At 33.5% G+C, this 18,003-nt stretch overlaps 1 protein-coding gene across 16 annotated transcripts in view; it reads right to left on the minus strand.

The window, feature by feature from the left end:
* LOC129257080 (CLIP-associating protein 2-like) overlaps nucleotides 1–18,003 on the minus strand; it is a 61,766-nt gene that overhangs the window by 25,736 nt on the left and 18,027 nt on the right. For 3 of the 16 annotated variants that reach the window (XM_064097310.1, XM_064097304.1, XM_064097298.1), the window contains exons 9-17: nucleotides 17,528–17,704; nucleotides 15,097–15,155; nucleotides 11,985–12,143; nucleotides 11,681–11,746; nucleotides 8,230–8,319; nucleotides 7,362–7,526; nucleotides 6,530–6,660; nucleotides 3,608–3,676; nucleotides 248–361 (exon numbers count right to left, since the gene is read on the minus strand). In XM_064097310.1, coding sequence (XP_063953380.1) covers nucleotides 248–361; nucleotides 3,608–3,676; nucleotides 6,530–6,660; nucleotides 7,362–7,526; nucleotides 8,230–8,319; nucleotides 11,681–11,746; nucleotides 11,985–12,143; nucleotides 15,097–15,155; nucleotides 17,528–17,704 — 1,030 coding nt within the window. Of the gene's footprint in view, nucleotides 1–247; nucleotides 362–3,607; nucleotides 3,677–6,529; nucleotides 6,661–7,361; nucleotides 7,527–8,229; nucleotides 8,320–11,680; nucleotides 11,747–11,984; nucleotides 12,144–15,096; nucleotides 15,156–17,509; nucleotides 17,705–18,003 lie in introns of all 16 variants that reach the window. The other 13 variants (XM_064097311.1, XM_064097305.1, XM_064097307.1 and 10 more) reach the window with 9 other exon arrangements.

Consider the following 18,003-nt stretch of genomic DNA (forward strand, 5'->3'; position numbering starts at 1 on the left):
GCTATCATATAAAGCAAACAGAATTGAAATCGGACTTGAAATGGCGAAGAAGTAGCATTTTGAAATTGTGGACGGACGACAGACGACGGACGCCACGCCACGGCACAAGCTCATCTTGCCCTTCGGGCCGGATGAGCTAAAAAATACTTTCTACCCTGCATAGCAAATAAATGCAGATAACCTTAATACCAATAGCATTCCATTTCAATATCTCTCACAATGGGTTGTGATGAATTCCAAAACTCACCTCAATGATCTTTGCTTGTCCCGACCCATAGGATCCTACAGAACAGACACTGGAAGCATCACTTTCATCATCTGAAAAGTTTTCATATCTCTTCTTTTGCATCACTTTCTGGGTCTGTCAAATCAAATCATAACAAATAAAATTTTAATCTAAATATTGGTTATCTCTTTAACCAGCAATAACCTACTTACCAATACAAGATAATATATATATCCAAAGTATGATCATTTGTTTGGGGGAAAAAAAGAAGAGGATACCCATATAGATTCCAATTTGAAAACTATATCATTTATTCTTCGAATAAAAAAAAAGATATAAAATTTCAGCCGTTGAAGTTCATTTCTATTATTTTGAAATCCTGTACAAAATCATTATAGATTTTGAATTAGAAAGCAAACAAGATAGGAATACTATGATTTCAATATTTGAAGGTACCTAATTTGTGTAAAAGGTTTGATTTTTTAAAATTCTTCAAAACTGAAAGAAACTTATCATTCACATCTTAGCTTTTGTTTATGATTTGGAATCAAAACCACAGAGATAATGCAAACCATTGTAACTGAATGCATGTTAAATTATCTTCCATTTGTATGGATATGTACATGTTGTTACATAGGTTGGTAAAGCATTTAAAATGAAATGAAATTTTTTTCTATCCTTTAACTCAGTCAAAACATTACGACAAATAGAGAAATTTTGACACAAAACTCAAACACTGGCCGTAATACCCAAATCCACTTTGAAAGTGTTCATCTCAGCTTTCTGTGCAAGTAACTGGCTGAGATGCCTCTATTTTAAAAAAGAAAGTTCAAGAATTCAGGTGTGTTATTCTGTATGCTTTGCAACCATGCTGTGTGAACGTGTGTTTTATTCTGTCTAAAAAACAATATAACTTGGCATACAATGAACATGATTACACCACAATGCTTTGAGATTTATGGGTAAATCAAAATTTCATTTGAATGGCTTCAGAAAATAAAATATTTAATAGTGCTCCTCCGCATGCTCCAACAAATGATACAGACCAATTAATTTTCCCCTCATTAAAAATGTGTCTGGTTAGTATTAACCTATTAAATAATAATTCAATCAATATGATCAACCTATATGACCGTGGAAAATAGGATACGCTTCTCAGATGGACAAAACTAGGATTATGCTAGTTTCAACATCAATAATAAATCTTTTTGTACCAAATATATACATTGTGTCAGGAGAAACCAAATACTGTAGGGAACCCAATCGCATGGCAAACATCTTCATTGAACATACAAACCTTGATGAGAGAACATTTCATTAAATGTTTATAAGCACAAAGCTACCTCAACTTTTTATGGAGAGCATATATTCCAAATAATGCTTTGTTGCTTAAGGACGTTCCACAGTTAAAGTGAAATCCATGTCATTTTCACCAAACTTTGCACATAGATACTTTAGAACCTTAATATTCGAAATATGCAAAAATTAACATAGATCCATGTGCTTGATTTTTTGCTATAGAACTTCAAAGTTCACCCAAATTGATGTTCTTAAGAATTGCGCATTCAAAAGAATTTGGCATTTTTAGACCGCCCAAGATTACTACAATGAGTTTAAACCTTTACTACTCAGTCAAAATACATGAAAAAGTCATCAAATTTCGCAAGAGAGTTAATAATTGTATCGTTAGAATGGAGAATATATTTATAGAGCTATTTGTTTGCAATTTTAAGTTTAACAGCACTGTCAGTTCTTAAAAATGGCGTAAAAGATAACAAAATCCCAATCTAAAAAATGTGAAATTTCAGTAACAAACTACAAAAGTACAATAAATGCTGCACTTTATTCAAAATCCATGTCATTTTCACCAAAATTTGTAGAGTTGTAGAGGAAGGTATACCTAAGAGGAACAAACATTCAAAAATAGGGGTTCATGTGCTTGTTTTTAAACTATCTGTATTTTTATTAGAGCAAATGTGCTTTTTAAAACACCAAAAATGCGCCGAATGCTTTGTATCTATGTGAAGAAAAAATCAAAACCACTCTACCATATATTCAAACTCGGGGTAATATTCGTGATTCTTGGCAGCATTGCAGAGTAAAGTATTTTGAAATTATAGAGAATCTTTTTTTGAATGGTCCATGGAATAATTCCATTTTTTAGCTTCATGAAATAACGCATCGGATCTGCAGTTAAAGTGCAGAAGATGAGAAAAATCAGCACATACCCGCAGCTAATTAATCACCTGTTCATCCATTGTGACGTCAGCGCGCAGAGTGTAAACTATGCGCAGATCATAATGCGCACAAACATAACTGTGGAACGTCCTTAAAATAGTGCATACTAATAATCTATGCTGTATAGAACAAAGTGTACAAGAACTTGTAAACAAAATAAAATAAGCAATTCATAAGGGTTCCACCTTAGAAGGGGAACAAAGCAAACAAACAATTGAAAATAATAATCCATGCATAAACAAACATAAAATTATCTTTAATAAGCAACTACATTGCATTAAACAAGCAACTTTGTAAATAAGTTTGAGACAGACAGATAACATACATGTAAGAGAAAAATATTGACATTTCCACAATTCCTTGAATAATTCAATTATTCTTTAAAAATAAAACATTATTTGTTCATAGCTTTGCTTCCTCTATAAGAAAGTGTGGCACACTAATAACACTTCAACTTTATGGCAAGTGTACAATTTAAAACAATTTTAATCATAAAGATATAAATCAATGCCATTTTTTTATTGATCATTATCCACATAATATGGAACTGAACAAGACTATTTAACAAAAACAATGCTCTACTACCGAAGATATTGACACATTTAATAGAAAGGAGTATGAATTCTGCAATATAATCTGAGCATGAGAGTGCCAAATCATTCATAACTGAATTCAATAAACTACCTGAATTTACCAGTGATTATTACACTTGTATTAAGCTAATGGGACACAAATGCTAGCAACATAAATTTTTATCTCATAATGAACATTACGCATCTAATAATCTTTACATGATTTTAAATATAACACAAAGCAACCAACACCTCAGATTTTATAGAACAAAATCAGACTATATTCAAAACAAAACAAATGCATTCCCTTCCATATGGACATCCAACAACAACAAAAAATCAACTTCCATGCCTGCACACGATTCTATGATGAACAGGTGCACATGCATTATGGGTAATCCACAGGCTGCCTCTTGTAATGCATCACAACGCAACACCATCAAACCAATGATTCAAGCCAATTATACAGGGTGATGAAATGGAATGCAAATCAAAGAAACGTAAAATAATTGTCTTCCATTACTAAGATCCGTTTATCTTCTACGAGTGTTGGCCGCAGTGTTTGACTCACCAAATTGTCGGAGTAATCAGAATCGTAACCGTACCCATAGTTGCTCCTGAGGGCTCTCTGGGCAGATATCTGTCACAATAAATGTTTGCTCCCACCTTTTATTTTACTTCTTTTCAACACAGGATTGTATACAATCATTCATGACTTTTTCCAAATACTTTCACTATAAAGAATACAAACAAACAATTTAATCACTACCATCATTATGTAACTCCCAAACTATTTGCAACTATTTGATTCTGGTCGCAGTGACATTTCTTAAGTAACTATAATGAAATGTCTTCTTTTTTTTAATTATCAAGTTCCTTTGGCAAGATGAAGTCATTTCAATTACAAATAATATTTTACTTTTGATACGATCATGAGGAAAATGCTACCAATTTGACAACTTCATTTTTCAATTGTAAGCTTTGGAACATTTCTAGAGTGTACTTTCCCTTCTACATCAATGAGACTGTGACTCACAGCTCTTTAGCATTTTTGGAAAATATAGATGAATTTCAGACTCAGACTTAAGCCCCGTTGTAACAGACACATTTTATACTGCCCTACCCTGACAAAGGCAGGGTGAACAAAAATGTCCCTTCCTATTTAGACGCTCCCACTGGGAGAAAAGTAGGACTGTGTCTAGAAGGATTTTTCCAAATTTCGGCCTGCTTAGACCAGAGAGGAAGCGCGGTAGAAAAAACATCTCCACCCCGCTAACGCCTCGACGCATGTTCTGTTAAGACGCAATCGGGGTACAGTCTGTCTGAAAAGCTCTCTCCTCTCCCATTCCTTTCTCTATTCTTCATTTCCTCTCACCTCTTCATTTCCCTTCTCCTTTTCTTTCCTTTCTCTCTTAAGCATGTTTTTTCTTCTCTCTCTCTCTCTCTCTCTATCCCCTTCCTTTTCTCTCCTCTCTCATTTCTATACATGTATATTTTTACCCCTCTTTTCTTTCCTTTCTCCTTTCCCTTCTCTCTTTTTTCCTCCTTATTTCCTCTTCCCTTCCTTATCGTTTTTCTTCCTCTTTTCTCCCCACCTTTCTTTTCCTCTCTCTTCTTCCCTTCCTTTTTATCTCCCCTTTTCTTTTCCCTTCTCCTTTTCTTTCCCTTATTTTTGTCCTCTCTCTTTCTCCCCTTTCTTTGTTCTCCCTCTCCTTTTCTCCTTTGCCATTTCTTCCATCTCTCCCTTTCCCTTCTCTTTTCTATCTCTCTCTCTTTTTTCTTTCCCCTCTCCCTTTCATGTCTCTATTCTCTTTTTCCCTTTTTCCTTTTTCTTCTTTCCCATCCTCCCTTCATTTCTTTTCTTTCTCTCTACCCCCCCCCCCTCTTCCTTTTCCTCTCTCCCCTTCCTTTCTTTTCCTTCACTTTTTTCCTTTTCCCCTCTTCCTTTCTTTTTTTTTTAAACTTCTCCCCCAATTTCCTTCCTTTTGTTCTCCTCCTGTCTGTCTCTTTTTTTGGAGGGGGGGGGGGCATTTATTACCATGGAAACCTACCAGGGTAAAAATTAGTGTCTGTTAAGACGGAGCATGGAGGCTACCACCCGTGGTTTTATCTCCTCATTGAGGAATTCCACCCCCCCTTTTTTTCTACCCGCCCTCTGCCAGGGCACTATTAAAACGGGGCTTTAATCCTTAGTAGCATCACTGCAAATCAAACACTTTATATTTACAATACGATGTACGAAATGAAATGTATTTTCATACCTTCAAAAGTGTGAAATACATACATATTTGTACATGATCATGATGTGAACTAAATATAGCACAAAATTCTTCACTTAGGAAGGTAAATTAACTTTTGATGAAAACTGTTGCTTAAAAGTTTTCAGCATAACTTTCCAAACTGGTCATATATACTACCAGCTCATTACAGTGTAAATCTAAATAAGGTCAAAGCTTTAATGAAATGACAAATTGCACAGAAAACATAAGTCCACAAAACATCTTACACTGCATGAAATTACCTTTATAGAATCTGAAATCAAAGACAGACTATGTAATGCTTAAAAAACAGTGATAAGTGATGAAGAAGAAAAAATTATACAACACTGCAAAATATATATTTTCTTGAAAGAAAAATAAATTGAAGCAATGAGAAAAGGTATATAATAAATCATCAAGTAAAGCTAAAGGATTTAACTGAAATGAAATGCAGGCTCCACACTGTGAACCAACAAGTAGAACACAAATAGCATCAGTGAGGATATGCGTGTTTGGAACATTCATTAATACTTTTGGAAACGAAGCTAATTTGATTTCCTCCTTAGTTTTCCCACCCGAACATGAGAGGAACACAGGTGCAAGTTTGCAGACTATGGGGGAAGTTATCAGCTACCCAGCCCCACCCTCTAGGTGGTCTAAGTGCTAATAAGATTTCCGCCTGTCTGGGATGCAAGCGCCATCCCACACCTGCTACTTAACAGGTTCTAATGCGCAATGTGAACAGAATAAGAGCATTACAGGTACAAGTCTATGGGAAGGGGTTGGGCACTACACTAGATGAGATCTCTGATGTAACAGACTGCGATCCATGAAGTCTGAAATCTTCATATCTGAGAGCATAATTTTATTAAAGAATACTACTTCTCTTTTGCCAAATTATAATGAAAGTTGTGTCCTAGTAAAAAAAAATAATTTACTCCTGGCATCTTTCTTTGGTTTAGGGAGATGAATGACCCAAAAATCAATACTGCCTGCAAAGAACTTGGCAGTTAAATACTTAAATATTAAGAATGATCATTGGATAGAAATGGTTCTTTCAAGTAATTCAAGCTGATAGTTCCCCATGCTCAAAGAGCCACTTTGAAATAGCCTATAACTTCTTTAGTTTGGGTATTTAAGACCTTAACCAAATGTGGCTTTCCATCTAGATGACAAGTGAAAGCCACTAAACAAGACATTTGACCCTGTCAATTGGTCAATGTAGGATTACTCACCAGAGCATCAGCTAAGGCAGCCTCTGCATCTTGGCCAGGAACCAGGACTCTCTGGGCCATGATGTTCTGCTTTTCTTTAGGCTCTCTCTGTGCAGGACCAAGAGATGATCCACTCTGCCGCCTCTCTCGAGCTGCAAATGAAGGCCACAATTGGGGGTAAATTTTTGAATTCACATTAATCAGGGGTGTGAGTGGTCACAAACAAAAAAGATCTGAAAAAAGCTGAAGAGTGTTAAAAAAGTCTGAAATAGAAAGAGCTCCCATACTTTTTGTACAGAGGAAGGCCAAAAATAAGCTGAAATTAAGCTGAAAATCAAAACAAAAAAAATCTGAACTCTCACACCCCTGATTAATCATGATTTACAACAAATTTTAGCGCAACATGTTTTATTTGCATTATGCACTCACTGATGCCCAAGAACGACTTTGGTATGGTTTGTCTCCATATATTCCCATTCTATAATGAAAGCCGTAAATGATGCACATACATTGAAACCTGTCTATTGTGACCAACCAAGGAAACAGAAAATGTGGCCTTTATGGCCAAGTGGCTGTTATACAATCTTCCTCCATGGGAATCGGTTTTAGTGGCAACTATAGGCGGGAGAACTATAGACACGTGACCACTAACACAAGTTTGACTGTATTAACACTATTAAAATCTTCCTTGCATACTTGCAAATATCATAAAGATGGGAGTTTCTAGGAAGATCATTTTTGCAGGAAAAATTAATGTAAATACAAAAAGCATTACCATATCTGCTAAAACTGGCATCAAAACTATAACTTAATTGTCAAAAAGATTATATTTCTAAGGAAACAATATACGAACCACTTGCATATCCATATCTGTTGGGACTGGCCTCTCTGCTTGCTCCTTGACTACGAGGCACTGGGATTCCACTCTTCCTCCTTGTCCTACCGTTGGTCTGAATGTTGGAATATCTTGAGGAGGCTGTCGAAGGTGAGCTGGACCGGCTGTTAGACCTGCTACCAGCTGCAAACAAGAAATATCAATACTGTTGATTTCCCATCCACCCTTTGGTGCGCATATACAATATGGTATACTTTGGGAAATGTATTTCAACTCTCAGTCAAGGAAGTCCAGAACCACTCTGCTAAAGCTGGTGAATATACTAAGCTAAAAAAAAACTAGATCATATGTGAAGATAGTATTTTGAAACAAGGTCATAGAAGATAGCACAGACTAGCACTTAAAACAGAGTTGAAGAAGACACATAAAAAAAAGCTTACCATCATGGCCGAATATGTCAGTTGCTTCGCATTAATTCATTAAAGTTTAATTTAGGATTAAGCAGCAAAGAGTTTCTTCCATTCCATCAATAGTTATTTATATCTAAACATATTGTTTTATTAAATAGAATGAACAGAAATTAATGCATTTTATTGCTTTTTTAATATGTTGGGCTTATAACTCCTTCAGTAATCCAATGGTGCAACAGACAACAAAGTCACCCTCCTTATTTCTTTGTTAATTCATTGGGAATGTTGATTCAACTTTTCATATTTACCATCATGCATCAGATTATAGATCTGATTCAGAAATCAAACAAAAATTGAATTTCTAATATATATCCATAGTCCTGCCATAGATACTTTGTAGTTTAGCTCTAGTTGGTAATGAATTTACTGAGATAATTAAGGCGTTTTGAAACTAACATTTTCTGCAAGTGACTTACGTTGTGATTGGGAAACCCCAATTCTCGATCGTGTTCTCCCTGCACGACCATTAGGAGTTTGAAGAAGAGAGGATCCTCTGGGAGTAGCAGCTGAAATGAGTGATAGAGAGGAACAACAAAAGTCACACAAACATATCCACTACCATAAAGGATGGGAAAAAAACAGTTGAGTAGGCAGACAAAGATATCGCATGCAAACGGCGGAAAGAAATTGAAGACAAATAGATTAAAGTGTACTTACAAAAGGAATAGGATTATAAGAAATCATTTGACTATCTCCTCTAGGAAAAATAAGAAAACTTCGATATAGATCTGCTCAACACACATGTGGTATTATATCAATTAATTTAAAATACATATTTAAATTCTCCTTGAAATTTTGCACATCAAAACTTAATATAAAGTTAAACGTTGTGTAGAAACACATTATTAAATGAAAATGGTAATAGCTCATTTGAAAATTTTCGAACAAAAACATTCAACTATCATTTATTTATTTGTTATTCAATTATTTTCATTTTTATGTTTTGGCTTTAACCTGCAAAACATATATACAATCACAAATTGTTACTTATTATTTTGAAAGCAGTAGGACGAGGAGCATTGCTAACAATGCAAATAAGTTGGATCACATGGCTATTATTGGAATTGTTGGGGAATTTCAAACCACGTTAGTTAACAATTAAACAAGTGGCATACCAAATAACCAAATTCCTACACAAGTTAAAAAACAATGCCATTCCCTGTAATTCATTTGACAGTTAAAAAAAAGAATTAATCAATCACTCATTATTTTTTCCATAATCATTCATCATGTAACCAATTAACAATGCATCTTCGAATATCAATTTGGCTTATCTGAAATAAACAACAACAGCACATGAAGAGTTAAATGATATTTTTGCTAGCTTTTTGACATTCAAATACAATGAAATATGCAGTTTGATTGTTTAAATTAAACTCAATTTCATGCTGCCAAATGACAAAACAGGATGAATTACAACTGAATTTGATGCTGTACCTTATCCAAGAGAATATCAACTTTAGTAAAATATGATTGACAATTTCTTTACAATAATGTGGATTCTTAAGAAGCCATGCAATTCTTTTTAGCTTATGAAAAATTGAGATATATACACATTTCTCAAAATGAAATATATAGAATATTGTATTCATAATCCCTTCAAACCTGTAAATTATAAATTCAACTTGTGAATCAATATCTATGTAGAACAAATAATCCTGGTCTTATACTTTTACAATTAATTCATATTAATGTACACTTCATATTATTGATTTAGTTAAGGCCATTGTGATATATATACAAATATACAGACAGTTTATCAAATACATAAAAAAAGACAAAACTAATAAAAAAGATAACAAAATCAAATTGTACAAGACAACAATCAAAATGAACCGAAATCAAAAGTACATGATCAACCAAAATAAAATGGGAAGCTGCACATCTAGAAAATCATAATAAAGACCAATTACACAGACTGAGACTAGGTGTGAAAAATATGGAGATACGACAGGTTGAATTCAGACCTCGTTTCCTTCGCTTGGCTGCAGGAGATGAGATAATTGCAACAAATAATGGATCAAAGTATTGTTTGGTTTTCATCTTTTTTTTAAATAAACAATTTAATCTTTTCTTTGTAATGCAATCAGCATCAAATTGCAATGTGTTGAGTAATTTTCACTTGGTATTCTCAAAAAGTGAAATTGTTTATGGCTGATGGAAGCTAAAGGACATGAAGTCAAAGTAAAAGGAATAAATGCCCATCTGATGATTTCTATCAAGGGTTGATATCATTGTTCAGTAACACAAAGCTTTGTGTTGATCGTAGGACTGATTTATATGATTGACTGTATTGATTATTATGTGCAATGAATAATAGAATCAGTCATATGATCAATTGCTATATTTTGTGTTACAAGGCCTTGGAAAGCACAGACAATACTAACTACAGAAGGCACATATACCTGTCTCTTGCTTGTCTAACAAAAGAGTGCAATTGACTGCATCAGTCTCAACTATGAAAAGCTGGCAGTGTCATAATTATGACCCAAAAAATGTTTTGTGCCATCAAAGGGATATCATATTATACAATTTGAACCATGGTGTCTTTTTATGATGTGGGGGGGGGGGGGGGGGTGGAGTCTACATGTCTTCAAGTTCAATCATGACATTGATGGCATTCATAGTTGAGTTCAATTTGAATCAATCAATACTTTTGAATACACAAAGCTTCAAACCTCATAAAATCCTTGCAAGAAAGTTCTTAGTGCCACGGATCATCAAAAGCAAAAATTATATTCTTCCTTAAAGTCAATCTAACAAAAAATCAATCTAAATTTGGCTAAGACCACAGGTACACCATGTGAAGCAGGGTGACTATCATGATTCCAATTACATCTGTACCTGCCCCCCCCCAAAAAAAAAAAAATAATAATAATAATAATGAAACACTTCATATCTTATATATGGGGAGGGTAATAACATTAACTGATGGAAAAAAAAGAGAATCTACACAGAGAGAAAGCCAGGATGAAAAAAGGGGGAAATGTAGCAATTTCTAAACAAATAACAGTAACAGTTTCCTATGTGAAAATGATATTGTATATTATATTTACCTGTTAATACATAATCTACTTATATATATTGCAGGATTTATGTGCAAACATGCATATAGTGATGTAACAATTTATCTAGATTTCATCTTGACTGGATATTTAATTCATTATCACTTCAGTTTTCATCAAGTTTATGACTTATTTGTTAGGGGAAAATATCCAAATATGTTTAAAACTAAATGAACCATACAGGAGAAAACAAATAAAAGAATGTTCATACTGACATTCTGAATCAAAAAACAAATCGTGAATATGAAATGATCACATCCTAAAACAACTAAAACTCATGCAAATCAAAGTGGAATGGCCATGAATGTCAGGGTTGTTTATAAAGTTCATCTGATGAACATGTAGTGATGATTATGTCTGTCCTCATCCCGCTCAGCCCCTATTTATCTTTCCAATCAATATTTATAAGGAAAAGTACCATTACAGAATCTCATATAACTAATTTCATTAAACGTTTGTAATCATTCCCTAACATGAAAAATATCAGACAAAAATGACTAGACCTCCTTTATGTGGTCAGTGGAAGGTACATATATATACATATATATATTTTTTAATAACTTCTTCTCTACAGGATAAAAAGCAACACAATATGATCCCTGAAGTAGGCAAAACATTTAAGCTATTTCACAATAAAAACAGCAAAACGAAAGAAAAGAAAATTAAAACGGAATCTTTCACAGTAGACTTATGATTAATTGAAAAAAAAAATCATTGAGGGGATTGCTAGTGCAACCCTAATTCCTAGAGTGCAGTGCAGACAGAAAAAGCACACAGACAAGAAGATTGTTTTCCCCACTACCTTGAAGTCTTGGTGACAATGGAGTGGAAGCTACTCGACTGTTCGTTCCACAAATTAGGTCGTTTGCTACATGTGGAGTGGATTAAAGAAGTCATATTATGAATTAAATGTGCATTCAAAGTGTTAGAAGCATTTAAATGAACCTAAATTTGTTCTACATGATCTCTTAATGAATCACTTTTCGAGGTTTGTTAGTTACTAACATTTTTAATATTTTGCTAATTTTTGCTGAACTTTTATAAGGTTAATGAAAATTTTGCTGTAAATAGAAATAAATAGGAAGAAAAGAGTGATTTGAAATTACCCAAGCTCTCCCGAGAAGTTGATTTAGATCTAGAAATACGTGCTGCCGCCCCACTGGCTGCCCTCTGACCTGCCGACGAGTACCGTGATCGGGCCCTTGACGCAGCCGCCAAGTTGATCTCACTGCTGGAACGTTGGTTCAAGAGGGCGGGCTTGTCCGCTGTGCATGTGCATGTTAAATGCAGATGAGACACACCAGTATGGACGATGGATAATGGTTGTAGGGACGATGATCGTGAGAATGTCAGTAGATGGTAATATGATATGCATGAGGAAGTATTGTCCATTATGCAGACAGAAAAGGAATGATAGAGGGGTAGAGCAAGAAAGAGAATCAGGAAGAGGGGAGGATTGTAAGAAACACAAAAACCCATGTTAGCACTGCAATTAAACATAGGGCAGGATCAAGAAACCAGAGCAAAGCTACAAATCACCAATTAATATTTGATAGATCAAAATTTATGTTTACCATTAAAATGCTTCTATTTGTAGTCTACATATTTTTTATATCTTTCAAACATATTAATTTAAATATAAAAATATCAGCAATCTAAATATAAAGAATATGCTCTTAGAAAGGCTAGTCAAGCCAAATAAATTATTCTCAAGACAAGCTATTGAAAAAACTTAAGCTCTCAAATTAAATTAAATTGATTCATATATGAATTTCATAGATATCTTGATTGCATCTACAGTGTAATCTAATAAATGAGCCAAGTGTGCATAATAATAGTGCATCAGTGCTATATCTACATAAATTAATCATGTTAATAACTTTTAATGAGCATGCATCTATTGCTAAAGAAATTATGAAAACAAGCAAAGCATTGGATAGCAGCAAAATTACATGAATATATGTGAATAATTACACACTTCTCGGGTCTTCAATGGGATCCTGGCATTTACAATTTTTCCCACAGAATTGAAGGTGCCAATAATCAATTTCAACTACATGTAACTGACCCTTTTATGAGTTTTGTCCTTTACAGAATGTGAAGAGACACTCTAAGTCAGATTTATGTAAAGTCTCCTAAATGATTTTCAACTGAAACCCATATTCAAGTTCATAACACTTTCCTGCTTGACATGTTTGAGGTGAATAACTAACAGCCAAAATCAATTAATGTAACATTATCAATGTCATAAAATGTGATTGGTGTGGAGCTTCTTATAAATAGCTGAAAGTGAGCTCCAATGTTCAATTTACAACTTTATGCATTATAACTCTAGTAGACTTTCATGGTAGAGATAGAGCCTCAAGAACAATGAATGTGATGTTGCTATCTTTTCAGCAGATTACTGATCATTGAGATCTGATTTGCTGCAGCAACATGAAATCATGCAATTACATGCACACAAGAAATACCTCTTTAAAGAGGACTCATCAAGGATGAACATTCTAATAAATGATTTTCATGATTTCCTAGAAGAAAATAACAAATCCTCTTACTTTTTGCAAACAAGTACATAGAAAAAGCATTTTTTATATCCATAATTTTAAAAAACGAACCCAAGGTTTAATGATAACTTTGTTTGGTCATTTGTTTTTAATCAAAAAATAACATAGTGCATTTCAAACATTTTCATAAAACAATTTTGTATGATTTTTAATTTTTTCAGCATTAATATCCATATAATACAAAATTAAAACAACACAAAATAGAAAAAAAAAATAAAAAATAAAATGACAGCAGACCTCTCAGAAAAAGCCCTGTTTTAGATACATGTATGGTGGCAACATCTTATTGTATGAAAAGTCTCCTTATTCCTGCATGGAAAACCCTCCTTCTAGTCAAAAGACGGTTGCTACATTGAGATACTTTGAGCTTTTCCTGAGCTGTCCTTAATTACTTTTTAAATTTTGAGATACATGGTTTTAACATATGAGTGATGATATCTATTATGATACATACTTTGGTTGAAAGTATATTGTTAAGATATGTAAAACAATTCATTCAATTTCAAACATACTCTTCATTCAAGCACTTTGAGTCATGCAATGACATAATCCCGCAAGCGAACTGTGCCATGCATAAATTACATAATTGGTTACAAATTCTGTATAATTATATAAAATGACATAATGTAGTAAAATATTGCATATATCGTGTACATTGCTAATCTTTATAGAAGTAAATTTAACATTTCATGATTAAGAAATAAAAGGCAGCGACAGGAGACGTTTTCTGCAATCATTTCATTACTGTTCTCTAAAGATATTGTTTTTCCATTTTTTTTCCCTTTGGATTAGACCAGTGCTAATGGGCACAAAGCTTAGCACCTTAGCACCTCATAATAGATTTAACAGAAAAAATACTATAGGCATGTTTTTAAACCATCAATATCAATTGTTTTGTTGTTATTCTCATTCGTATTAATTCTCATCTGGTTACCACTGGCATCTAATTGTTCTGGTGGCAGAGTAAAGCATATAAGGGGTATAAATCTGGCTTTGTAAAGAGGGAAGCCAGATAAACCATAAGAAAATGATGACTCAAAAAGGGTGCAACAATTTTAAATTCTCAGGATCCAAGAGAAGGTCAGATTCCATCTATCGAAGTCAGCTAAAAATACAATTTGAGGCAGAAAATCCCACCTAAAGCTCACATTTCCTGTGATTGTTGCCTGCTTTTGTGCAATGTGTCTCAGCCATACATGCAAAGCGCCCAACATCACTTAGGTTTTATACCATGGCTATTAATTGTTGATGTAATGGACATATGCAACTTGCTTACTTTATAAAGTAAGCAAATTTTCACCTTAAATTACAGGAATTCATCTTTTCTTCTTAATAAACTACATAGGATAAACTAATGGCATGATGAATAGAGAGGTTTTAGGTGATTAGAAGGAATGAGCCAATTGCAATATATTTTTTTATAAAGCTATCATCTATCAAAATGATATGAAATTGATGAAGTCAAAGAAGAATAAACAGTTCAACTCTATCAAATACCAGTCACAGCTACATGTACGTTCACGGTACACTCGTCTGGTACATCTAGCTGCGGTCGGGAATAAGTGTATTATCAAGATGATAAATCAGTTTGTGAACAGGTTTGCCAAATAGAGAGCAAAGAAGCAGTAGAGGAGGCAAATATTGCAATACTCACAAGAATCTGAAGTGCGACTTGCTCTCGATGCAACTGATCTCCTTGGCAGACTGGCAGTCCTACACATAGAAAGTGATGTAATGTTGTTAAAGATACCAGGAACTGGCATTTTATAGAACATGCATAAACAGTTAACAAAAATACAATAACTGACAACTCACATTAAGAAAACTTGAGAATAGTGAGATTTTATAAACAACACAAGCTAACCCCCAAAAAACATACAATTGTAATATCAAAGAATATTTTAAAATTCATCAATAGAATATTATCCTGACAGATAATACATATAAAAGTAATTACTTAGTATTTCTATATTAAAATGACTAACAATCAATCAGTCATTATTGGACATCATCTAAATGTCAAAATGGTATGAAAACTTGAAAAAGTCATAAAAAGTTTTGTTTTAGAAAATGAGCTGGACATTTCGTTTTTTTTTTAAATAGCAATATATACCATCACCCTCAGAGAGTGAATCTAGAAAAGTATAGTTCAGTACTGTGTGTCCCTATTTTAATGAAAGAGAATGATGCCGGTTATAAGTTCATAGGTAATTAAGAAACATTGAAGTACATCAAGAGCAAAGATAGAGTAATGAAAATGAAAATATAAATCCTACATAAGTCACAATATAAAGACAAACAAAAACTGAAATTAAAATGACAGGTAACACATGCTTATTATCAGTTTGTAACATTAACCACATATTTCTGTGGCAAAAAAAACAATTAAAGTACAGTCCTGGGTAGGCAACAAGCTTTTGGAGAAAGTGAAGTTTCTCATTAATCAATTAAAGAATCCTTTGACTTCACACAAGAGACCTGTATTTATATAATTAATTTCTCAATTGCTTTGAAATCTTCACTTTTCCTTGAAAATTCCATGATCTAGGTACATAACATAAAAGCAATTTCTAAATGACGATGGCCAATCCAGACCCTTGTTGAATATGAATTTCATTAAAACACCAATCAGAATCGATCTCTCATATAGGTGATCCATCACATACCTTTGTGATATGTGGCATAGAACTGCACTTTACATCTAACAATGATTACTAAATCCATTCCATTTGACCACAATAAAACCCATGAAACCACAGTCTATGATAGATAGGTAGACTTACACCGTGCTGTATGTATGATGTCATATTGTATGGAGGGCGTGCAGATAATATTGTTGGAGAGAGAAAGAGACAAAGTACCCAAGAGAAAAGAGAGAATTATTAAATGCAATGCAAACATGAACAATCATTGTTAGATACACAAAGGTAATAAAAGGATACAAGAACTGGTTAATATAAGTTAATATACACAGGAAGAGGAATGTTACTGGGCAATGATTCAGAATATAAAGGTAAATGGGGTTACTCTAGCTATTAATAGTTTGGAAGATCAAAACAAAGTCATTACATTTCAAAGGGCAATATAGATATCATTCCATTAGCTCCAAGAAATCAAATGAACTGATGGTGTTTTTTAATAAGGAATCATCAAAATGCATTTTGCAAAGCTTTTTACATGTTACATTAAGTTTCATTTATTTTTATTTTTAATTTTTTTTTATATAGAATGCACATTCACAAAACACAACTGAAATTAAATTTGTTTATATCCCCCCCAAATCTGTTTCCCTTTTTGCATTGTAATGTTAAAACTCATTAATCAATTTCACAACATGTCCTTTTCATTGCTTCCACATTTATAACACTACATACTTATACGAACAGTATATACATGAGAAAATTGAATTATAGCTGTTTGTTCATGAGTAAATTTTTTGAAACCATGACAACTGCAGCATGCAACTGCACAACATAACATTGATAATAATCTAATCTATATTTGCTTTTATAAATATCAATGTTCATGGAAATGAGTACAAATGATGAAAAAGGGGAAAGACTGCAATGAACAGCAATGAAAGAGGAAATGAAAGGAGGGAATTTACAGAGACTGACAGTTAATAAAAGGACATAAGTAGACATTCAACTTATCATTCAGGTTAAGTAAGCTATGTTGTCTCTGGTTAAAATCATTTTACATATTTAGAAATATTTCGAATTTACAGACCATAATAAGGATCTGATGGGTTTTTTTTTTTAACTCTCACGTAACTTAGAATAGGAAATGGGGGGAGATGAGAGAGAAGGTAAGAAAAGCAAAATGTGTCATGGGCATAATAGTATTCATAATAATCAAGTGGAAGTACCAAATGTAAAATGAAACTATAAGGAAGCAAGATGGAGACAGAGAGAAAGATGTAAATTATATGATACCAAGTAAATCAAACAAACAAATCAATTCATCTAATTATTTCTAGCAAGCAAGCAAGGGGCAAAACAAGCAAATAAAACATCATAAATCATAAAACTGCAACTGAAAGTATAAGAGGGGGTTGGTGTGCATACTTGTAGTCCCTAGCCAACCTTAGGTTTTCATGTGAACTAGCGGTGGAGGATCGTGAAAGCGGTCTGCCATCAAGGGAGGTGCAGCTGGATGCCTGGCTCAGCTCTCCTTGTAGCATCTTCTGCTTGGAGGCATCAAGGTTGTTAAACATCTTGTCGGCATGGCTCTTAAAGTGCTCTGAGAACTTCCAGAATGCTCTGTTTGGGAAAAATGGTAGTGACATTGTAAGTAAAGGGTAGAGTCATTTCTTCTACTTGTACAAACAAATAGTGATGTTGAGGTGAACTGAATACTTCTGATTAATCATGAGTTTCACAATGGAACAACACAAACATAGAACTTTCTATTCAATTCCTGACCATTTTCCATGCACACCATCTTGTAAAGAAAAGTAAAATAATTGACTGATAAGTTAACTAAAGAAAACCACTAATTCAAAACAACCTCTAAACCTTTCAATTCTCACCTACATTTACAGTTTTTAGAATTTGTAAAA

This window comes from Lytechinus pictus, chromosome 3, assembly GCF_037042905.1.
Source record: "Lytechinus pictus isolate F3 Inbred chromosome 3, Lp3.0, whole genome shotgun sequence".
NCBI classification, from domain to species: Eukaryota; Metazoa; Echinodermata; class Echinoidea; order Temnopleuroida; family Toxopneustidae; genus Lytechinus; species Lytechinus pictus.